The sequence below is a fragment of the Corylus avellana genome, chromosome ca1 (genome assembly GCF_901000735.1).
Source record: "Corylus avellana chromosome ca1, CavTom2PMs-1.0".
Taxonomy (NCBI): domain Eukaryota; kingdom Viridiplantae; phylum Streptophyta; class Magnoliopsida; order Fagales; family Betulaceae; genus Corylus; species Corylus avellana.
In genome coordinates this window covers 14,788,333-14,812,921 of record NC_081541.1, presented here as the reverse complement: position 1 = coordinate 14,812,921, position 24,589 = coordinate 14,788,333, and the positions used below count along the sequence as shown (strand labels likewise).

Here is a 24,589-nt window from a genome sequence, read left to right as displayed (position 1 = left end):
TTAAACATAACCAATTTACACATTGCGAGGCGGATCTATAGATAAATATGTGTCGTACAAGATTGATTTATTGACCTTTTGTGATCTTGTCTCATTCTTACTACAATTTTACTCTAATAGAAGAAAAAAGTCATTTCACTATTAGATATTAAAAAAAAAAAAAAAATACCAAAGCAAGTACGTGAAAGCCATACTACTAACAACACTTTAGAAAAGACTGAACGGCGTCGTTTGGCACTGTGGCGTCTATAGCACGCGACCATAACTCGCGTGCAGAACCGCCTGTAGATTATCGATATTTTTTCGTTTATTAGTTTTTTCTTCCTAAAAGCATCTTCACAAGAAGAGTGGGAATAAAGATTTAAAACGCATCGTTTTCACCTGCGCTCTGTTCGTTTCGTCCTCCTCCTCCTCCTCTCTCTCCTGCGGAGTTGTGGAGTAGAAAATCCACGAACGAATCCTCACACTCAGAGCTCCCTCCAAGAATCTAAACAGTTCCTCGTCCTGGCGCGTGCCCCGCACTCGCCAAGCCCCTCTCTGATTTTAGTTTTTCTGAAGCCTCTCGATCCCCATTCACTGCCAATCCTTCAATCCCCGAATACATACACACTACGCCGCCGAAACGCAAACGAAAGTCGCCGTTTCGCCACTGAAACCAACTCCATTGAAGGTACCTATTTCTAAAGAAACATTTCTCTCTTTTTCAAATTAATTAGTTCTTGAATTGTCAAATTTCAGTTTCTTGTTTGGTGGCGGTCTCTGTTTGATTTTTGATGTTTTGTGGCGGTGAATTGAAGTTAGGGTTTTTAGTTTTTGGTGCCGCAGAGAATGCACTATGAGTTCTTGAAGGTCAGGGTTTCGAAAGCGTAGGACAAAGTTTCGTGTTTTCTGGGACTGCCCGTTTGGTTAAATTCTATGGAACATGCAAAAGGTAATTTGTATTAAGAGCTACGATTTCTTGTATTTTACATGTATCAATTGCTCGTTTAAAAAGCGTCAATTAAATTTAAGACATTTTAACGTAATAATAAGTCGTAAAAAATCATGGATTTGGGAACCATGATTTTTTACTGGTTTGGGAGACATTGCGTAAAATTTAGAATGAAGCTCAAGATTTTCCACTTAATTTTAATCAATCCAATGGTATTTTAAGTGGTTAGTTTAGCCAATTGTGTTATGGGGAGCCATACCAGGGCGTCTGACGATTGATTTGGCATGCTCACTTATGCTCTATTTGTTTAGATGTATAGTGATTGGCAATGTAAAAGGTTAAAAGCTTTTTCATGTAAAACAATTTATATGTGAAATAGCGTTCTTTTTTTTTCTTTTTCTTTTTTTCATAGTTATGTGTTACTTCAAATGTTAACCCCCTTAACCTCCTTCAGATGCATCTTTTCTTCTGAACTTGGCATGCAAAACAGTCAAATTCCTATTTATAGGGAAGCATCTAATGTTCAATTTTGATAAAAAAATTTCCACTAGTCTCGAGACAAAATTTAAGCAGAAAATACCCATTTGAAGAATAACCGAAAACAATTTGGCGAATTGAAAATCAATGACAAATGTCTGGGCATGGTTAAGAATAAAAAATATAAATCTCATGGGGGTGGAGGGAGGGAGGGATTTGTATATGTTCTGACTGCAATGACGTTTGTAAAGTGAATTCTTAATTTCTTTTTTTCTAGGTTTTACAGGAGATATGGCTCTTAGGAAGTATGTCTCTTCTGGTGATGCACAAAAGGATATGAAACCTTTGAGATTTTCCAGTAGGGAGCATGAGAATGCTCAACTTGTAGATCCAGAAACAAGTCGTACTATGGAGCGTGGTGTGGATGTTGACCTCAGAGAAGTTTATTTTCTTATTATGCATTTTCTCTCAGCTGGGCCATGTCATAGAACTTATGGACAATTATGGAATGAACTTCTTGAACATCAACTTTTACCTAGAAGATATCATGCTTGGTATGCAAGGAATGGGACACCTAGTGGGGATGAAAATGATGATGGCATGTCATTTCCATTAAGTTACACTATGTTGGTGGAGAGGTATGCAATACGTTTCTTGTCTTTCTCTTCTACAATTAGTTTGCATTTGCCAAGTCTTATCAGTACTAGCTAAATTGTGGGTAGTTGATTTATTTTTTTGAGAAGTAATTGAGATATCATTAAAAGTGTAAGGCCCCTTAAATCCATAGGAAGTATGTAATAGAAGCTACCTAACTAGTAGGAGCAAAAAGAACAAGAAAATCATGATAACTAATTACCAAAGGAAAAACAAAAGCAGCTGTCCAAAGATATAGGTTGTTGAAAAATAAATTTATGATCTCCTGTAAAGTCCTCTTACGTTCCTTAAAACTTCTATTATTCCTTTTCCATCATAGACACCACAAGAGGCATGAAGACACAATTTTCCACCTAGCAGCATTTCGGAGTTTACTGACAAGCATACAAGCATACAAGCCGACTACTCGTCTAGGTATAACCGAAGATAGCCTAAAACAATTGAAGAAAACTTTCCAAATGCTATAAGCAACTTTACAATGAAAAGGAAGATAGTCCACTGACTCCCAATTCCTTTTACACACTCAACACCTGTCAACCACAATGACACGTCGCTTCCGGAGGTTGTTCATGGTAAGAATCTTCTTACCTATGGCTGCTGACCAAACAAAAAGAAGGCCTCCCTCAACGGGACCTTAGTCCACTAAACACTCTTCCAAGGAAAACATAAGCCATCATTACAAGTCATGACACTGTAGAAAGATTTAATACCAAACAAGCCTCTTTTAGAGGGAGTCCACCACAACTTGTTCTACCATTTGCTTCTCATTCTCACTACATAGAACACCTTGAAGAACGAGGCAAAGACATCTACCTTCTAATCATGAGCCGCTCTAGCAAAACTCACGTTTTACTTAATAGTACTTCCAGAAAATTCCATGTGAGTCACAACAAAAGCATTCTTTGCGCAAGCAATACCAAATAAAACTAAAAGGACTTCCTTAAGGCCCATATCCCCACACCAAAGATCATGCCAGAACCTAACCTTAGAATCATCTTCTATCTCAAATCTGATATGACTACAAAACATCCCAAACCCCTCCTAATATTATTCCATACACCTACCCCATACGGCCCAACGGGCTTGTTAGAGCACCACCCTCTCCAAGAACTTTCAAACTTAGAGTCCACCACCACTCTCCTCAAAGTCTCTCTCTCAAGCCTATAGTGCCAAAGTCATTTACCTAAGAGAGGATGATTGAAACTCAGGGAGTTCCTAATCCCCAACCTTCCCTCAAAGATCGGTGTACAAACCTAGGGCCAACTCACCGGGTGATATTTGAACTCTTCGATTAGCCCACCCCATAATAAATTGCGTTGAAACTTCTCAATATGGTTTGCAACACTCGTGGGGAGAAGAAAGAGAGACATGAAGTGCTTGGGGAAGTTGGATAGGATGCTCTTGATAAGGGTTATCCTACCACCCTTAGACAAATACATTTTTTTCTAACTAGCCAATCAACGTTCTATCTTCTCAATAACATTGTCCCATATATGCTTGGCTTTATAAGAGGCCTCTAGTGGAAGACCAAGGTATGTCATGTGCAGAGACGCAACCCCACCAACATGGTGGGGTAATTGTTTTGTAATTATGCATGATGCCTAATGGTTAGTTTTGTTGACTATTTACGACATGTGGGTTCCCATTTATTCCCTATTCCAGCACTCATGATGCTGGTTATGTTGTAATTAAGGGACAAATATAGATCATATTACTTCTTTTTGACATTTTCTTCCCTTAAAAATATTATGATTAATTTCATGTTATAATGTATACTTATTTAGGTATCCTCACATTGAAAAGGATCACTTGGTAAAGCTTTTGAAGCAGTTGTTACTAAGTGCAGCTCCTCCATCACTCAACATCAGTGGTGGAAATGCTCCAAATGCAGCCAATGTACCTACTCTTCTCGGAAGGGGTTCATTTTCACTTTTAAGCTGTAGGTGACTTCATTTTAGCTTTAATGGCATGTCATACTTATTAACACTTGAAGTTGGGAATTTTTTAATTGATTGACTGTTCTATTGTCGTCTTTCTTTTCTGGAAGTACTTCTGCCACATTTGCACCCCACCCCCCATGGTAAAGGTAGTACTTTTATTTTATATCTAATTCTGGACCTCTTATCCTTTTTCAGATGATAGGGACAAAGGAAGCAGTGAAGTCCTGCACCCCCCTGCGTACATTCGTTGGCCTCATATGAAAGCTGATCAGGTTCGTGGTCTAAGTTTGAGGGAAATTGGGGGTGGTTTCACAAGACACTGTCGTGCACCATCTATTCGTGCGGCAAGTTATGCCATTGCAAAACCATCTACCATGGTACAGAAGATGCAAAATATCAAGAGGCTAAGGGGACACCGGAATGCTGTATATTGTGGTATGTCTTCTGCTCTTAGAATTATATTTAAATTTTAGATCTGTGTGGAAGATGATCCTTGTGTATTGTAGAATGATAATCAACAAACAGCAGATATAGATATTAAACTTGGTACCAAGTTGCTTCTTGTTCAAGTATGTGCGCTTTCTATTTGTGCTAGGTTCAATCTGCTGTATTATATCTGTTTGTGGATCTCATGCTCCCCTGTTCTCTTTGTTAAGCTTTATTATGGGGGAGAAATTACAATTGAATTGAGGATCCCCACTCCAAGTTCATATCCTTGAAAGTAAATTGTTGGACTTGACTATTTTTTTTTTGTTTTCCTGGTTCTTCAGAACCGGTTTTGCTATTATAATCCAGTTAGTGATATATGACAGATTTAGGGAATCTGTTTACATGTGCATTATAGCAGGCTTTAAGGTAGGTAAGTTATGGTGAGGGATATGCTGTTTGTAGTTGGAATTTGGTTTGGAAAAGATATGGTTTGAAGGAAGGGTTTTGGGTTGGAGTTGAAGGACTAATTGGTGGCTAAAGGTAATGAAAACTTGGAGGTTTTAGGGTTTCAAGTACAAGGGAAAAGGGTATGCTTTGTAGTTGGAACGAAGGAAGAAAAGGAGTTTGTTGCTGTTCAGGGCTCTATGTAACAGTGTACCAAAGGGCAGGGAGAAAAAGCATTACACTCTAGGCACTCTTGTTTCAAAACTCTCATTCAATATTCCATTATCATGTTTTAATTCTTTGAGTACAATGAAGCATATTATTTGGACACATTGATATTAGGGTGAGGACTTCTAATTGGACTAGCAAATAAAACACTTAGTAAGATCCAATAAAAGACTATCTTGGACTCATCACTTCATAACTCTTAGAAAGTTGTAGGCTTGAGCCAATTACCAAAATACCCTTGATCGAGAGTTGCAAAAAATTCATGTCTGGCACTCGTTACAGATATGCTCACGGCTTATGAAACAATAGCCCAAACATAAAACTATCTTAACCGTAGGCTCCTAATGGCTTGACTCCATATAAGATTTGACACATTTGATGTTACGGGAGCCATAAAATAAATCTTGTAATCATACAAAGTGGTGAGGTAAAAGCAAATCAATTTTCATGGTTGCATTATATTGGTTATTTAATGTTTAATATGACTTTAAAATTGAAGCTGGACTATTATATTTTCCTTCTGCCTGCAGTGTTTTAAAACCCCATTTTGATTAAAATTTCCAAAATGATAATGAAATTGTACTGTTTTACTGGGTATTTTAACTCCATAATGTTAAACATGGTGCATATTTTCCTTCTTGCGAAGGAATATTCATTAAAAAGTTCTACCTTGGTGGGGCAACATAAGCTTCATCTCCTCTTACTTTCTAAGGGAGGATAATATTTTAATCAAGTAAGGTTATGCTACCATTTGGCCTAATTACTTATTTTTACTTTTCTGTTCGATTATTGCTCCCTACATGTAGTTCATTACCTCTTTTTTAGACTCTTCTTCTCTTAAATTGAATTAAACACACCTTTAAATTTTTTTTAAGGCTTTAGTGATGTTTACTTTCATGTAAATCCTGCAGCAAGTTTTGATCGATCTGGGAGATATGTTATTACTGGTTCAGATGACCGCCTTGTAAAAATCTGGTCAATGGAAACCGCATATTGTTTGGCCAGCTGCCGTGGACATGAAGTGAGTCTGGACGGTCTATAAGACAAACTCTTTTGCATCTTTTGATCATTTCTCACATTCAGAGCCAAAAAATAAACTAAGGGGCCTTTTGTTTTTCCCATAAAGTACCCACCTTTTTTTGGTATGATTTGTCCTTATGTCTCAATAAATGTAACATCATGTTTTATGCTCATAAGGGTGACATCACTGACTTGGCCGTGAGTTCCAACAATGCTTTGGTGGCATCCTCTTCAAATGACTGTACCATTCGAGTTGTAAGCTTCGTTTATTGCTAATTAAAAAGTTTTTTTTTTCCCTTGTTTCTTTTGTGTTTTTTTTGCTTTTGGTTGCTTAATGATTATTTGACTATTCTCCTGTGTTTTGATAGTGGCGTTTGCCAGATGGGTTTCCCATCTCAGTTTTGAAGGGGCATACTGGAGCTGTTACTGCTATTGCATTTAGCCCCAAGCCTAGCTCTGTGTACCACCTTCTATCGTAAGGCAGATTCATGTGTTTATTTATTTGTGCATAGGTGGTGTTGTTAGTTTGCTGCAGATAACTTGGTCTTCTGTATAACTGTTGTTTTTCTTTTTCTTTTTCTATTTTTATTTTTATGCATCACAATGGTTCTTTCTGTTTTTAAAATATGGATCTTTCTTTCCTTTTTGAAACAAATTTGACTATTGACTACTTTGAAGATCCATACCCGCTAGGGGGAATGCTTGCGAAGGGGGCCAAAATTACTAGGTCTAATCTGTTGGCGTGGTTTTGGAGGACTTCTTGGACACTTCTGCATCACACACTGGAGCATAACAGTTACAATGTAGACAATATTACAGCTGTTGCTATTGAGTGCTACAAGCCAATGTCCCCTTTTGGGATTTAATATAGATTCACAAAAAGTGGTTTTCAATCCCTCCAAAATATAGGAAGAATATGAATATTATCCTATTAGTTATATTTGTATTTTTTTTTTCCCTTCCCTCCCCTGGATCATTTGCTGGCATTTTTTTAAAAAATTTTTTTCTCAAACAAGCTATTGTTTGGTACACTAGTAAAGCCCTGGGCTGACACACAATGCTAAAGCATCATGTATTCCAAAAGCTTAGGTTAATAGGAAATTTTGAATGTAATCATTTAATTAAAATTTTAACAGTTTTACTCACACATGGGTTCAAACTCTCTTCAAAAAGTGAAAGCCAACACGTAGAATATTTAACTGAAATGGGGAGTAAACTGTGGAGTTCGAATTTGAACTCAGGACCTTTGCTTTTATACTAAGTTAAATCATTAAGTATTCCAAAATGTTAAGTTGATAGGAAATTGTAAATTTAATTATTTAATTAATACTTTAACACGCTCAAGTACACGGATTCAAGTCTTGAGAGCGGCCACACTATGCAGAAAATGCTGAAAGGATAGGACCATATCCAAGCACTTCTCCCAAGGCCCCTTTTAAGTGGGAATGGCACTGGGTAATGACCATTTTCTGGTTTTGCACGATGGCATATGAAACCTCCTCTGGCCCCAAGTTATTATTATAACTTTTACTTGTGTTCTTTCTATGGTACTATTCCTCTCATTGTGTTTGTTTGTTAAGTTTTAGCATTATAAACCTTGGTGCAAACAGTCTCGGTATCAGTTCAACTGATTTATGATTTTTCATCTGCCATTTGAAATTTAATATTTCTTAAAAACCAGGACATATGTAGTCCTTTACTTTTTGTGCTTATTGAAGTTCGGAAGTGTTGTTTTATTATGTGATTATAATATCTGCAACCAATCAATCATTTTGGGACATTGAGTTTCTTTGGCCTTGGGAATTGTTTGCTATGGAGGAAAAAAGTGTTTTATTGGACATTCTTCAGTTCTTTTTTTTATTATTTTTTTTTATATAAAATCTAATTTATCTTGCTGTGTACTTATTCTGTGCAGATCATCTGATGATGGAACATGTAGGATATGGGATGCTAGGTATTCCCAGTTGAGTCCAAGGATATATGTTCCGAGGCCTTCAGATTCTGTCGCTGGTTAGTTTCTTTTTTAAGTGCCCTTGTGATTGACTGACTGATTCATTGGTGTAAAAAAGTTAATTCTGGAATAACTGATTGGCTGCAGGAAAAAACAATGGTCCATCCTCAAGTACTGTTCCACTGGGCCACCAAATTTTCTGTTGTGCATTTAATGCTAATGGAACTGTCTTTGTCACTGGTAGCTCTGACACTCTTGCAAGGGTACATCAAACATTTCTACTCTGGATTATCCTGTATTTATGCATCTTCTGCTTATTTATTCTGTTTCACTTTTTTCTTTTTAAGTAAATGTCAATGTTTTCTGCAGTTTTTACTTCTTTACTGCATTATTTTTCAGAGTGAAGTTCATCATCTAAAGATATAAAACGTCTTTTTTTAATATAAAGAACTATATGCTTGCAGGTGTGGAATGCTTGTAAACCAAATGCAGATGATTCAGGCCAACCAAATCATGAGATAGATGTGTTATCTGGCCATGAGAATGATGTCAATTATGTGCAGTTTAGGTTAGTTTGGCTTGGTATATTGCCAGCCATCGTAAACAAGCTTTTGTATGCTGATATATGTTACTCTGTACTTTGCAGTGGATGTGCTGTAGCACCTAAATTTACTTCATCTGACACCTCGAAGGAAGAGAATGTTCCAAAATTTAGGAATTTCTGGTGTGTTTCTTTGTTTATCTTTTTTTCTTTTTCTTCAGGGGTGGTGGGGGGGTTGGGGAGTTAAAAGCAGCATGTTATGTGGCCCATCCTTCGCTTTATTTTGTTCTTCCTTCAGCTGCCTATTTAGATATTGCATTTTAGGGTTAAAAGTTATTTCATATTTATCGTTTAATATAGCGATCTAAAAAGTATATACTTTATCTATATGTTTCCAGGTTCACTCACGACAACATAGTTACCTGTTCTCGTGATGGCAGTGCAATTATTTGGATTCCCAGATCGCGTAGATCACATGTAAGCTTTAACTGATGATTACTTCTGACTTTCTAGTTATTGTGGCCCTTTTCTTTTCTTTTCTTCTAAAAGATTTTGTTGTGGGGTAACAAGTATCATAATTGATTTCCCAACTTTGAAGTTAAATTTGATCAGTTCACTTTGTATAAAAGATTTTTGTTGTGTGATTTTCTGATAGAAAATTGTATTTTTATGACATTGTTCAGGGGAAAGCTGGCCGTTGGACAAGAGCTTATCATCTCAAAGTTCCACCTCCGCCGATGCCGCCTCAACCTCCACGAGGGGGTCCTCGTCAGAGAATGCTTCCAACTCCTCGTGGTGTTAATATGATTGTTTGGAGCCTAGACAATCGCTTTGTCCTCGCTGCTATCATGGGTAACTTGGCCCACTGCTTTTCTAATTTAATTCTTTTAATTTTCAGGATGTGTTGCTGGCACTTGCTTGAATGCATGATTATTGTTCAGATCAACTCAAATTGAGTGCATTGACAATAGATGTCCCAATTGGTTTGTATGGTATTCAAGAAAAGAGTGCATGCTTGTGTTAATTATGACTTCTTCAATCTCTAGGCGGCTTGGACTTTGGAGTAGATGGTTGTCACAATTAACAGGATCATGCACTTTTAAGGAGAATGGGAATTCCGTGTTCATCATTGTTTGGATGGGTCATTATTGATTGGTTAATTGTGCATTCCTCGTATACACTAGTGTCCCTGTTCCTCTCCTTCCCTGTTTATCGCCTCAAATTTAAGATAGTTGTAGGGGAGGGATTAATCCTTAATGAAAGCGCTTTAGGAGAGGGTTTAAGTTCACAATGGTAGTTGTAGATGATTAATTTTATAAATGGTTCCTATTCGCTGGATTAGCAGGTTTACCTGCTTGACCTGTAAGTGGTAGCTGTGGTAGTTTGAAAAGTCTAGTAAATCTTGGTTCAGCATATGATATGACAATATGCAGTGTCTAGCATGTCATTTGGAAGAACCTTCTATTCCCTTTCAAAAGGGGGAGTCCAGTTCATGGCTTGTTTCCTGGAAGCATAAATTTTGAGAATCAGGTTCCTGGCTGATTAATCGTCTCAATTTTCTTACATTCTTGGTATTGGAGGAGCCAAATGGAGGGTGATAAATACACAATTGGGGGTTTTTCTTGCATACTTTCTCTGTATTAAGGTTGTGCCCCTTTGTACTTTAATGAGATTGATTTACTTATATATAAAAAAAAAAAGTTTATGTTTGACTTTCTAAACATAACAAGTTGAAGCCACCGTTTTCATCTAAGGTTCTTGCTAATCTAATTTTAATTCTTAAATTGTTTTTTCCTTCTCCAGAGCTTGAAATAAAAGCATTTCCTCATGCATTTATGTATTACATCTTTAGTCTGTTCACTTGCATGTCTCACATATAATACGAAGTCCAAAAAATTTATGTTTGACTGCTTTTTAGGAACTAGGAGTAAGCCGCATTATGCTCTTTTGTTTCTTTTCTGTGGAGGCAAAAATTATGATTTTAGCCATATGATATTTTTTTTGTGATGCAGATTGCAGAATATGTGTTTGGAATGCGTCTGATGGTAGCATAGTACATTCTTTGACGGGTCATACTGAATCTGTAAGTGGTTTAATCTTTTGGTTATGGAACTTTTTTTCCTTGATTCTTGTTATTTTATCTTGCATTTGTATATAGAAGGAAAGGAAGTGACTCAGTTGTGCTTTTTGGCCTTACCCCAAGGCAGGATGACTTGAATGTGTTAAATACTCAATACTCGTGATAGTGGACCAGTGGTATGAGTGCATTGTGTGCTGCTGTTTTCGACTAGTCTTTAACAGTCATAGATGTTTATTAGGTTCTCCTTTTGCCTTGTACATGCTAATTTTATTGCTACCCAGCGACATTTGTATTTTTTTTTTTTTTTTGGAGTGAAAAAAAGGGTTGAACCAGCCCCAGTTTTACTCGGTAAAAAGGTCTTAATTTTCTCTTCTGCTTAATCCTTGTAACTAACTGTCCCCTTAAATGTGAACCATCTTGTATCATTAATACATATGATAGAAATTCAATATGAAGAAGGGAACTAGAAGCAAGTAGGATTTTTTTTACCTCCTTTGCCAACGTGTTACTAACTTTTTATGATCATGTATTGTTGTCGGTCACTGGTCTGTCATTCTGGCCCTTTAAACTATGAAATAATATTAGTCTGTCCAACAACCTGCTTTTGTCCTCTTGCTTTCTCATAGAATATCCTATTGTTGAATCAGTTCCATGTCAACACTTAAGAAGCATTCATCTATGATCTGTGCAAGGCTTTCAACCTGTTTGTGAGGTGACAATAAATGTCCCCTATGAGTTGTGACTTGCACTATGCTAGCCTTGTTATGCATTGAATGTTTTTAAAACTCCATTCACGTCCTCTTTGAGTTGTTGCTGGCTTTTTCAGCAACAGCGGCGGTGTGGCCTTTTCTCTTCAATTTTCTTCTTGGTGAGCTGAGAGGGTCTTGCTAGATGTTTTGTTGAAACAAAATCGTACGAGTTTGCGTTGGAGGTGGATGTCCCTATTTTTCGAATCTTCGAACAAAGTTGAGGTTTTATGTGTTCCATCGCAACGTGGTTCCCTTCAATGGAATGTTGACTTTATTAGAGTAGCTCACGTTTGGGAGGTAGATGTCTTGACTTCCTTCACTTTGTTATATTCCCATAGAGTGAGATGGGAAGGGAAAGACAAGCTTTGGTAGGCCCTTGCACACAGAGGGATGTTTGATATTAGCTCCTTTTATAGGGTCCTTGCTTGTAAAGATGGCTTTCCTTTTCATTGGAAGAGTATTTTGCGGACCAAGGTTTCTTTGAGAGTGGCTTTTTCTGCTTTGTCGGTGGCCCTAGGAAAGATTCTTACCATGGACAATCTTAGGAAGCGGCATGTCATTATGGTTGATAGGTGTTGTATATACAAAAGGAATGGGGAGTTCGTAGACCATCTTCTTCTCCATTATGAGGTTGCCTGTGCCTTATAAAATGCTATCTTCAATCGCTTTTGGTTGTCTTGGGTTATGCCTTGTCAGGTGGTTGATTTGTTTGCTTGTTGGTAGATGGGTGGACGCTCTTGGAGTACTGTAGTGTGGAAGGTGGTGCCCCCCTTGCCTCTTGTGGTGCTTATGGAGGGAAATAAAAGATAGAAATTTCGAGGGCGGAGAGAGGAAGGGGGAGCTCACGTCCTTTTATTCTCTTTTTTGCTTGGATAGCTCTGTTTTTAGCTCCCTTGGTGATTAGTTCTAATGATTTTCTTGTACTTTTTTATACTAATGTTCCATCTCCATGAGTTCTTTAAGTTGTTGAGAGTACATTCTAAAGCTTTTATCATCCAGAGACGTGCAAACAGATTTTGGTGTTATTTGGTTGTGAGATAGTATGGCGGAGGTGGGCGGCGTGGCTCCATCATCATACCAAAGGATCAAGAAGGCAAAGGCTGGTTCAGTTGGGCGAAGTAGTTGCAAAAGGTTGCAGTTTCCTTTGCGATATTGTTTGGCAGTGGTCAAATGGATGGATTGGACACTCAACTACTGTATAGAGGTGATAACAAAACTTTGCATTTGGAGAAAGCTTCCTCTTGGACATGCACCGAAAAGTAAGGAGGAACATTTCCCGTCGTCCATGATGCTAGAAACAGGGAAGGAGGTAGTGAAACGATTGTATAAGGAGGCATTGGCTAGTCGTGCAAGGCCCCATGCGTCCTTCTGTGATGATGCAAGGACGTTAGTACGATCCACTAATTGTCAGGGTGGTACGAGGATGAAATGCTCCAAAAATTCTCTCGATGACGGCTGTAATATTTTCTCTTCCTCTAATCTTGTAGATCCTGTTAACTTTTTAGATTTGAGACCCTAATAAGGTGGTTGCTTCTCCTGTATACTTTTATTGTATTTGATATTTTTCCTCATAAATTATGATTCATAAAAAAAAAATCTCTAAGCCTTAGAACACCTTCTTAAAGGTTGGGCAAATTCTAGACTCTATTCTCATTGCCAACGAGTGCCTTCATAGCATGATTAGATCAGCAAAGCTAGGTGTGTTGGGCAAGTTGGACATTGAACAGGCTTATGGCCATTTTAATTAGGATTTTTCTCTTGTATTTGTTGAGAAGATGCAGCTTTGGAGATAGATGGTACAAATGGATAGCTTACTGTATTTCCTCAGTGCACTTCTCTGTATTGTTGAATAACACTCTGACGAGTTTCTTTAGTAGCTCCTAGGGCCTGAAATAGGGAGACCCATTGCCTCCATTTCTGTTCTTGCATTTAAAGAGGCTAGTCCTTTCCCTTGGAAGAGTATTTGGTGTACAAAGGCCCCTTCGAGAGTGGCTTTCTTCATATGGACAACGGTGCTAGGGAAGATTCTTACATTTGACAATCTTAGAAAGAGAAATCTTATTGTGATCAATAGATGTTGCTTATGCAAATCGAATGGGGAGCCTGTAGATCACCTTCTTCACTGTGAAATTGCATGTTCTTTATGGTATGCTATTTTCAATCGTTTTGGGTTGTTGTGGGTCATGCCTAGTAGTGTGGCGGATTTGTTTGCTTGTTAGTGAACGGGAGGTCGTTCTCGAAGTGCTATTGTGTGGAAAATGGTTCCTCTCTGCCTCATGTGGTGTTTATGGTTAGAAAGAAATGCGAAATACTTTGAGGACTCTGAGAGACCCTTGGAGGAGCTCACAGCCTTCTTCTTCTGTACTCTTTTTCACTTGGACAGCTGCTTGGCTTGATCCGTTAGTGATTAGTTATTATGATTTTCTTGTTTTTTTCTTCTACTAATTAGGCGTGCTCTTGTATACTTCATGTGTACTAGGATTGCGCCCTTCTGTGCTTTTTGAAATATACATTACTTATCAAAAAAAAAAAAAAAAGAAGAAGAGAAAGAAAAGGAAGTTGTAGTGGCAAACCATTTGGAACTCTCTAGTACCTCTCATCAACGGGATATTAACTTTCTTAGAGTGGCTCACAATTAGGAGGTGGATCTTGTTACCTTTTTTTCACCTTGTTATATTCCCTTAGAGTGAGGGGGTGGTGAAGACAAGCTTTGTTGGGTATTCTCTAAGAGACAGTTGTTTGATGTCAGATCATATGATATTGTTCTTATTCCCCATGATAATACTCCTTCCCCTTGAAGTTTGTGGAATAAGATTCCCTTGAGAGTGGTGTTCTTTGCTTGGACGACAACATTAAGGAAAATCTTCTCCATGGTTAATTTAAGGAAACGACATCTCATTGTGATTGAGTAGTTATACACGTGCAAGAGAGATGGGGAGTCAATGAATCTTCTACTCCATTGTGAGATTGCCCGTGCTCTTTGGAATACTATCTTCAGCAGTGTAGGGTTGGCCTGGGTTATGCCTTGTTGGGTGGTAGATTTCTTTGCTTGCTGAAAAGCAATTAGTGATAGGTTTCAACTTGATGCGGTTTGGAAGATGATTCCCTTATGTGGTGTCTTTGGAGGGATAGAAATGATCGGAGCTTTGAGGTCCATGAGAAGACTTTGGTGGATTTAAGGTTTTATTCTTTAGAACTCTTTTTCATTGGGCTGCTGACTTTAATGTTACGAACTTTCATGTTTTTTAGATCTTTTGTCTGCTACTAGCTAGGTATCTCTCTTCCTATGTATTTGGGTTGTGCCTATGCGCTTTTCAATAAAATTGTGATTACTTATCAAAAAGGAAAAAACACTTGTTATAACTTTGTTAGAATACACTGATTAAATTTTTCACCACCCATAAGTTTAGTCAACTATGAGGTGAGAATTTATCATGGTACTAGAGCATAAGGATATATGTCCAAATCCTGTTTCAGCTCAATTCCTTCAACAATAAAGTTCTAAGTCCAAGTGTTGAGACTTGCTCATTGAAGGACCAGCTGTTTTCATTATGGAAGGTCACACATACGAGGGGGCTACACGTGAGAGGAACGGTTAAAACATAGACAAATTGTAAACCATTCTCTATAAGGTCAAACTCTTTGAAGGAAGGTCACACATATGGGGGCTTACAAGTGAAGAGAATTGTTAGAACTCTTTAAAGTAATCAAGTAATTAATATGGTTTCAAAGCTAAACTACATCCACGTGAATGGCCAACCTAAGGAGGGGCCACTTGTGCTCTCATGAAAGGTCTGTGTATGAGACGCCATACATAAGTGGTAGTATTAGAATTTCTAAGTAGTTAAATTCTCCATTAGAAGTGGAAATTTACAAAACTATTATTTGCCCAACGCAAGTTGCATAGCATTCATAGTAGGGGGCCTATTTTAATCTGACAATGTTTCAAACCAACAAGCTTCCCACTGCTGTCATTGGACCACATTATCTACTGATGGCTTATGCTCTGCTTTTCTGTTTGAGGATGCATTAAGATGGATTCCTTCATTCAAGAAATATAGAGTTATATTTCTGACTGCGCCAACTTGTTTTTGATAGACATATGTTCTGGATGTTCATCCCTTCAATCCACGGATAGCTATGAGTGCTGGTTATGACGGAAAGACCATAGTGTGGGATGTAAGTTTCTAGTTTCTTTAATCTCATGGTTTCTTATAATTTTCTTTTTTACTGAATGATCTTGTATTTTGTGATTTTAGATATGGGAAGGTACACCTATACGGATATACGACATTTCACGATTCAAGCTGGTAGATGGGAAGTTTTCACCGTAAGTTGATGATAGACAAATGCTGGCAGTAGAACTTATTCCTGCCATTAACACTTCAATTTGTTTTGGTCCCCATTAAAATCAACTTTGAAGGGAATTCCATTCTTTGAATGTTTACGCTTTCCCTGTGATATTTTGCTTTCTGGAATGTCATTAAAATTGTCCATACTTTGTATTGTTATATGACCAGATGTTTCATAGTTGAATGTGATCTTAGTCTTAACTCATGCCTAGAGATGCCTGTTGCCATTTATAGGCTCTTCTCTCATATTGACATGCAAATCTTGATTCTCTTTTGCATTAGAGATCAATTATCAGTTGGCATTTTCTTTGAAAATCTAAAGCATTGACATACTAGTCGACAATAAATTTTTTCGCTTCTAGTGTTGGTGTTCTTAAGTTTTCCTACGCTGGTTTATTGGCCTGTTATATAAACGCTTTTTTTTTTTTGGAACTATAACATCCATAGTTTGTCTTTAAGTAATGCCAGCACTAATGATATTCAATCTAGAAAATTCTAACTAAAATCTTATGTCATGTGTTCTTTTCTAAGTTTAAGCAATTTTGAAGTTCTCCAATGTTGTAGAGAAAGTAGTATTGTTTGGTCTAGGGGATAGAAAACCAATGATGAGAGGTTGCTCTAGGGGCTGTGATTTGTGAAGAGTGTAGCTTGTGGCTCAGGTTTTGAATCTTTTTTTTTTTTTTTTGGATAAGTAAAAATTGAATTTTTATATACAAAAAATATAGTTGTTCAAGTGTTCTTCCGGAGCAAGAGGAAAATGCAAGGAAGATTTTTGAATATTAAACAACACATTCACTTTTGAATCTTGACAAGACGTTATTGGAATTATCAAAGTTGGAATTTAGATGTAGGATGGTATTGAAGAATGACTTTAGTTCCACCACTATCCTCTCGCGGTCTTCAAAACTTTTGTTATTCATTTCCTTCAAAGACACTACAAAAGGCATGACGACATAATCTTCCACGCTGCTACACTCTGAGGACTATCATATAACCATCTCCAATGAGCGAAAAGGCCTACCACTTGCCTAGGCATAACTCAAGACAACCCAAAACAACCCACAATAACACTCCACAATGACCTCATAATGGAGAAGAAGATGATCCACATGTTGAAGATATGTGGTTGATTTGATTTTGATATTATTTCCCATATTTGATTTCCATATATTTCCCATTTATTGTATTTCCATATTAGACAATATTGTGTCTCTTTATAAATGCATGTAAAAATCATCATGGAAAAACTATTTTCTGCCTACAAAATTTCTTCTCTCTTCAATTCTTTTCTTCTTTCCTCTTCAACTCCACAAACTCTTTGCTCTTCTTACACATACAACACCAATTAACCACCAAGACATGATGCTTTGTAAGATTGTCCAATGTGAGGATCTTTCCTAGGACAACTGATCAAGCGAAGAACGCTACTCTTAAGAGAACCTTACCCCGCCAAATACACTTCCAAGGGAAATGAGAACTTTCATGAGGGACAAGGACGTTATAGAACAATCTAATGTCGAACCGCCTCTCTCAGAGGGGGCCTAACAAAGCTTTTTCTTCACCTCCCGATTATGAGCCGCTCTAGTAGAGATTATGTTCCATTGATGGGAGTTGCTAGAAATCTCCAAATAATTTACAGATAAAGTTTTCCTCCAAACTGGGTTGGAAAAATTTCTTTCAACCTAATCTATAAAAGTGATACGTGTCCCTTTTTTTAATAACATGTGAGATGCAAATGAGTTTTAATAAAATTTATTCAAACTTGGTCCCTGCTATTAAAAAAACATGTGCATCTCACATGTTCAGGAGATACATGTCACTTTTATAAACTAGGTGGAGGAAATTCCTCCAACCCAGTTTGGAGGAAAACTTTGTCCATAATTTACCACATAAGCATCTTTAACGCATGCAATATTGAACAAATCTAGAAAAGCTTCCTTGAGGACCTAATCCCCACACCACAGGTAATGCAAGAATCTAATTTTGGAGCTGTCTTTCACTTCAAATGTACTATGAGTAGAGAACTCCCCCAATCCCTTATGATATTTTTCCATAACTCCATCCCCCATGAACCTCATTTGAACACCACCCACCCTATGAGTGGATATATATTGGTGGGTGGAAGAACACAACCCCACCCCATATGTCATACTGGCGTTGTATGTGAAAAAAGAGCTTGGAGATTATTGATCACCTTCTTCTCCACTATGAAGTGGCTAGAGGATTGTGGGTTGTGATCTTTCATCTTTTTGGTGTAGAGTGGGTCATGCCTAGAATGGTGGTGTAGTTTTGGCTAGTTGGAGATGCCAGTTGGGAAGTCGGTGCATTCTAAAAGTTGGAGGTTGGCTCCTTTGTGCTTAATGTGGTGCATTTGGAGAGAATGGAATGCAATGAGTTTCGAAGACTATGAGAGATCGGTAATAGAGTTAAAAGTTCTCTTGTTCAAATCTCTTTATGCTTGGTTGGCGGTGTACAATAGTCATTACTTCTCTAGGTTTTTTGAATTTCTAGAGGTCTCTCTTGTATACTTCTTATATGCTTGAGTTGCGCCTTTTTGTGCTTTTAATAGATTGAATTACTTATAAAAAAAAATATATGGCCCTAGTTAGGCAGTGTGACGGTGGTATTTCTTCCAGCCCAACTGGTTGGATTAAGGGGTTTCCCCAGGATAATGTAGTGCTTGCAACTCAAAAGATTTTAACCCGTTATTGGATTATAAGATATGGGCCTTGATTAAATGCATCCCAATGTTATGTTATCCTTATGCGGTTAAACATTTTTGACATTATACTCTGCAATGTTGCTGAGATGGAATCTGTAACTATACTAGTTTTCTGGAAGACAATATTGGTAGGCATGATATACATTTTTTAAATTTTCATGTAAAATTCAAGTTTTTTATTTTTCTTGCTGATGAAATTTCTTTATCTCTTGTAAGGGATGGGACATCAATTATACTTTCAGATGATGTTGGTCAACTGTACATATTAAACACAGGCCAGGGCGAGTCCCAAATGGATGCCAAATATGATCAGGTACTAATGCATTTTGTAAAGTCCTTCCCAACCACAACACCCCCCTCCCCCCCAACCCCCTTTTTCCAAACTGCTCTGAAAAAATAAGAAAAGGTTTTTGCGGCTCTTGGTGGTGCTTATTTTGTGCGCTCTTGTTTGACAGTTCTTCCTTGGTGATTATCGCCCCCTTATTTATGATACCAATGGCAATGCACTTGACCAGGTTAGTTCATTATTGGCAATTTTTGTCATAGGTGATTTTTTACTTGGTTTCTCCATATTTACATTATGTTTCTTTTTACTAGACATGCAAACTTTACTGCCCGAAGGGGAAAAATTGACATGCTAATGGTGGTGCTCTACTTCTCTAGGAAGTGATGCAATATTGGCTATGCTTGCTATATATTGGTTGTGAGCAGTTTCTTGGCAGAATGGGATGCTTGAATCAAGTGCAATTTTTGGTTCTACATGCCCTTGAAAAAAAAATTTTGTTCTTGCTCTCACTGATACGTTCACCCTGTGCCTGCTAGATAGATGCTAGGTATGTGTCCGAGAAAGGGTTGTTATAATAGTGTTTGGAACCAAAGCAACCTTTGATTATGTGGACATTCTTTCGTCTGTAATACAGAGTTGAACCCAAGACAGATCTTACTCTTGTTCTCTCAGGTACTAGAGAGAGGGAGGGTGTTTATACGTAAGAAGGGCTTATGACATAGGATTTGGCACTTTGGTGCTAGTGCTATCTTCTTCCTTGATATTAGGAAACTTACTACAACTTACAAGTATAGAGTTCTTGACAATTTAACTGCTGGTTTACTGTTACATTTTGATATGTTATGTTCTTATCAGCCCTCCTTAATTCTAAAGCATGAAAACATTTATTCAGGAAACTCAGCTTCCACCATACCGACGGAATATGGAAGATCTCCTTTGTGGCTCAGGTTCACTCCATATACACCAACCTTAATATGAGTTTTCTTTATGGAATTATTTCTCAGTTATGATTTCATATTCTCAAGTAGTTGTTTTGTGATTGAAATGCTAGACATGATACCATACCCAGATCCCTATCAGACTGCATACCAGCAAAGACGGTTAGGAGCTCTGGGTAAAGAATGGCATTCTTCTTCTTTGAGACTTGCTGTCGGGCCTGATTTCAATGTAGATCCGGATTACCAAATGCTGCCTTTGGCAGACTTGGATATGTTGACCGAACCATTGCCAGAGTTTGTAGATCCCATGGATTGGGAACCAGAAAATGAAGTGCAAGTGCAAAGTGATGATACCGATTCAGAGTACAATGTTACTGAAGATTTTTCTACTGGGGAACAAGGAAGTTTAAGTTCGATTTCCTCTGGTGATCCGGAGTGCAGTGCAGAAGACAGTGAGGCTGAGGATGCTGAAGTGGATGGCCTTCGTAGATCAAAGAGGAAAAAACCGAAGGCAGAAGTAAGTTTATTTCTTTTTTTTGATAAGTAAGAAATAAGTTTATTTCTTTGGAAGGTAGAAGTCTTACTTCAGACTTATTGTTTGTGTTTGCTTGAATTGATTTTCCCCTCTTTCAGGTTGAGATCATGACTTCTTCTGGTAGGCGTGTTAAAAGGAGGAATCTGGATGAGTGTGATGGGAATTCACTCAAATGTAACCGAACTAGGAAATCAAGAAATGGCCGAAAAGCTTCAAAGAGAAAGTCTTCCAAATCAAAGTCTTTGAGACCCCAAAGAGCTGCTGCACGCAATGCACTTAATTTGTTTTCAAAAATCACAGGAACGTCTACAGATGGTGAAGATGAAGATGGCTCTGACAATTTGTCAGAAAGTGAATCCTCGCTGCAAGATTCAGTCATTGAGAGTGATGAATCTGATAGATCTTTGCAAACTGAGCAAATCAAGCATTCAAAAGGGAAAGGGGTGTCCCTGGATGAGTCTGAGGATGTTGTTGAACCTTATGAACTGCCTGAATCTCTTATCAACGGTGGAAACAGGAAGAGATTGGTCCTGAAATTGCCTATTCGGGATTCAAATAAGCTTGTGCTTCCAGGGAGCGCATTACACTACCAGTCTGAGTTGGTGGGCTCATCATCTAAGGCTCTTCAGGAAGCCATTGAAGAAAATGGGGATCATAGAAGCTCTCGGGATCCAGGGTATGGTTCTGCTGATGCAAACTGCAGCTCTGTCGAAAGAACAGGGGGAGGGAGATTAGACAATGTTGAAAATCATTTAGACCTGTCTTCTGAAAGTTACAATAATGGGCAAATTAGATGGGGATGGGGAGGGGTCAAGGCTCGTACATCAAAGCGTCTGAGAGTTGGAGAAGCCACATCATCAGATGCCTATGCCAGATCTCGTGTACTTCTTGTTGGTGATGACGAAAAAGAGAATCAAGTTGATGGACACATAAAATCTCAGAAGGATTGTGAGACGATATCCCCCTGTTTAGAAATGCAAAATTATGAGGATAATATGGACGGGTTGCCACCACTAGCAAATAGTAAAGACATTGTTGGCAGTACCTCTGAGGGTTTTAATTGTGAGTCACCCAAATCAGTTCACATGGTTGCTCAGGAAACCACTTATTTGCAGTACAAAAATGGGACTGATCAGCATCCTGAACAAAATGACATAGTCACACCCATCGCAACAAAGTTAAGGATAAGGTCAACAAGGACTTTAAGGGATCCAGAAAGTCCGCCCAAGCAGGAAATGGGATTTTCAGTACAAAACAATGGTAGGCGTGAAAGCCCTTTGGGCAAGGAACAGGATCCAGTTGCACCTGAGGATGATGGAAGCAGTAGAATCAATACAGATCATGGAGATGAAGCACAAGAATCGGACACTCAGATTGATAATAATTTGTTGTCCATTGTACATGATTCGCAAGAGTTGCATTCAAATACAAACAAAATGTATACTGCTGTTTACAAGAGGTCGAAATCACTTAGAACTAGGGCTAATTTAGAAGTTGATAGTGGTGGCATGGGAGAAGGCACGTCAAATGCAAGCAACCACAATCTAATTGTGGGACTGGACTCTCAAGAAGGCTTTATTGATGGGGCTCGTAGGACAAGGTCCATGGGGCTGAAGGCATCTACATGTGATTCAGATACTGTTGGTGATAGTCTCAAGTCGGAGCAAGAACACGAATTGGGGTATACATTAAGAAATACCCATAATAGTTCCACGGACAGATGTCAACTCCCTTGTGAAAAATGGGGATCAAATTCAAGGATGAGGTCTACTAGAAACAGGAGGAGCACTAATTATATGCGTGACAGAAGTCCAACAGTTAGAACGAAGTCACATCACTCAGGTAGAAAAGGATTGTGGTTACTGTTGTCAACACATGAGGAGGGCTCCCGATATATTCCCCAGCAGGGTGATGAAGTTGTATATTTGAGACAGGTTAGCTGTTAAGAGTTAAGACATACACATGATTTGTTTTTTGCTGACTGTTATTCATTCACTCATTCCTTCATTCTTCTTCTTCTCTCTTTTTGTAAGTGTTTTGGTGATGTAGGGTCGATATTCAGTTATTTACACAGTAATCTCTATTTCTCAGGGCCATCAGGAGTATATTAATTGCTTTTCTCCAAGAGAAGTGGGTCCTTGGACATCAATTAAGGGAAACATAAGAGCTGTGGAATTTTGTAAAGTTGAAGGCCTCGAGTATTCCTCACTTGCTGGGTCTGGGGATAGTTGCTGTAAAATGACACTTCAATTTGTAGATCCAACTTCCAGTGTGTTTCGTAAATCTTTCAAATTGACTCTGCCTGAGGTGACTGGCTTTCCAGACTTCCTTGTTGAACGAACTCGGTTTGATGCTGCTATGCAGAAAAATTGGACATCTAGGGATAAATGCAGAGTCTGGTGGAAAAATGAAGGTGAAGAAGATGGTAGTTGGTGGGATGGTCGGATTGTGTCTGTAAAGGCCAAATCGGAAGAATTTTCTGACAGTCCATGGGAGAGGTACACTATTCAATACAAGAGTGATCCCAGTGAAACGCACAATCATAGTCCTTGGGAGCTCTTTAATGCTGATACTCAATGGGAGCAGCCTCATATTGATGATGAGATCAGAAATAAGCTGCTGTCTGCGTTTGCCAAGTTAGAGAAGTCAGGCAACAAACCTCAGGTATTTGGACAGAAAACTTTTCTTATTATGGTTGACTATGGATTTCCATTTTACTTAATTTGTTGTGAACATTTCAGGATCGTTATGGGGTTCAAAAATTGAATAGTGTTTCGGATAAGTCATTTTTTACAAACAGGTATATCATTATTTGATTTGTTTTGTACGTTGCTGATATTTTGGGTGAAGTTAACCACAGCATCAACTAGGAGTGCATGCTGATACATCATACACTTGCCGTGCTTTACTGTTATCTACCTATAATGTTCCTTTTTTCCAAGTTGAAAAGGTATTTGGGTTCTTGAATGCTTTTTTCCAGGTTTCCTGTTCCGTTGTCTCTTGAAGTGATCCTGTCAAGATTAGAGAACAATTACTATCGAAGTTTGGAGGCACTGAAGCATGATATCACAGTCATGCTGTCAAATGCCGAATCTTTCTTTGGAAAAAATGCGAAAATGTCAGAGAAAATAGAGCGCCTATCAGACTGGTTCACACGGACATTGTCTTTGTAGCTTCTAATAGAGTTGTGTAGAGAAGTAGGTCGGTCCATATCGAGGTTGAAGCACGTCTGGGAATTGTCCCCTTTCTTTTTGTAGATATTGATTCTTGTGTATCTAAAGGTTTTTTTCACTGTACCTTTGGTCCAATTTTGGGAATTGGTTAGTCTTTTTAGAGGAGATAAATGGCTCGGGGAATTAGCCAGTTGCCGTGGATTTTTTACAACCAGAAAATTCATTCATGTATAGACACACTCCATACTTCATTAATAACAACGAAGGCAAAGAAGCAAATGTAATTCTTGTCACTCTCTCTCTCTCTCTGTGGCTTGAGATTCAAAAAATATTCTCTTTCTTCCTTTCTACTGATTCTTATTTCTGCCTTCCAAAATGATCGACAACTGTGCTCAAACCACACATTTTGAAAAATCGTTAAACCGAACGGACACTAAACAAATTATGCATATTAACATCTTTTCCCTTAACACATCAGGATCATTGAAACACATAAGAATCATTGAAACTATAATCATATTTATAATACAAAAGATCAGGGCTATTTTCTCAAGAGTGCCACACGCTCTTCCAAGATAGTGTAATGCTAATTCTTCTACATCGACACTTTCTTGGCAAATGTCTTAAATTCGTATCAACATTTATGCATTAAACATGGCATAAGCTTTCATCCCGTGACATCTCATAAACTTGGAAAAGGATCCTACCCATTTCAAATTTTCTCCATTTAGTACATTAGAAGGGTAGTATTATCCAAAAATTTGAATCTCGAAAAAATTTGGATAACACTACCCTTCTAAATGCACTAAATGGGGGAAATTGAGGAGACTTAAAATGAAAAATGATCATTTTCCCATAAACTTAAGTCTCATATTATAAAGATAAATTGCTCATACGAAAAAAGGTGAGTTATAAAAGTTATGAATTCTAAGTTCCACATTAGTTATTCATTAAGTGAGACTGAACTTTATAAGTAATTTTAAATAACTTGAGTTGCAACTTGACTAATCTTTTTGTAATGATAACACATGTAACTAGCCCTTGATTGGTTATAAATGATATCAAAGAAACCTAATAACATTATGTGGCACTCAAACACCCTATGATTGTGACCCCCAAAAAGTTAGTTCCACATTAAA

At 37.9% G+C, this 24,589-nt stretch overlaps 1 protein-coding gene across 1 annotated transcript; it reads left to right on the top strand.

Annotated features, from left to right (window-relative positions):
• The first annotated feature begins 360 nt into the window (after window positions 1-360).
• Window positions 361-23,746, top strand: LOC132177677 (uncharacterized). The gene is made up of 25 exons (XM_059590107.1): window positions 361-670; window positions 811-931; window positions 1,686-2,046; window positions 3,847-4,001; window positions 4,198-4,437; window positions 6,015-6,124; window positions 6,301-6,378; window positions 6,492-6,598; window positions 8,039-8,133; window positions 8,222-8,337; window positions 8,539-8,642; window positions 8,721-8,798; window positions 9,014-9,092; window positions 9,299-9,467; window positions 10,628-10,698; window positions 15,543-15,623; window positions 15,704-15,774; window positions 18,735-18,831; window positions 18,974-19,033; window positions 19,697-19,751; window positions 19,856-20,259; window positions 20,376-22,211; window positions 22,369-22,941; window positions 23,019-23,077; window positions 23,258-23,746. The coding sequence occupies exons 2-25, from the start codon at window positions 916-918 to the stop codon at window positions 23,448-23,450; spliced, it is 5,208 nt and encodes a 1,735-aa protein (XP_059446090.1). The 5' UTR covers window positions 361-670; window positions 811-915; the 3' UTR covers window positions 23,451-23,746.
• Window positions 23,747-24,589: the final 843 nt, after the last annotated feature.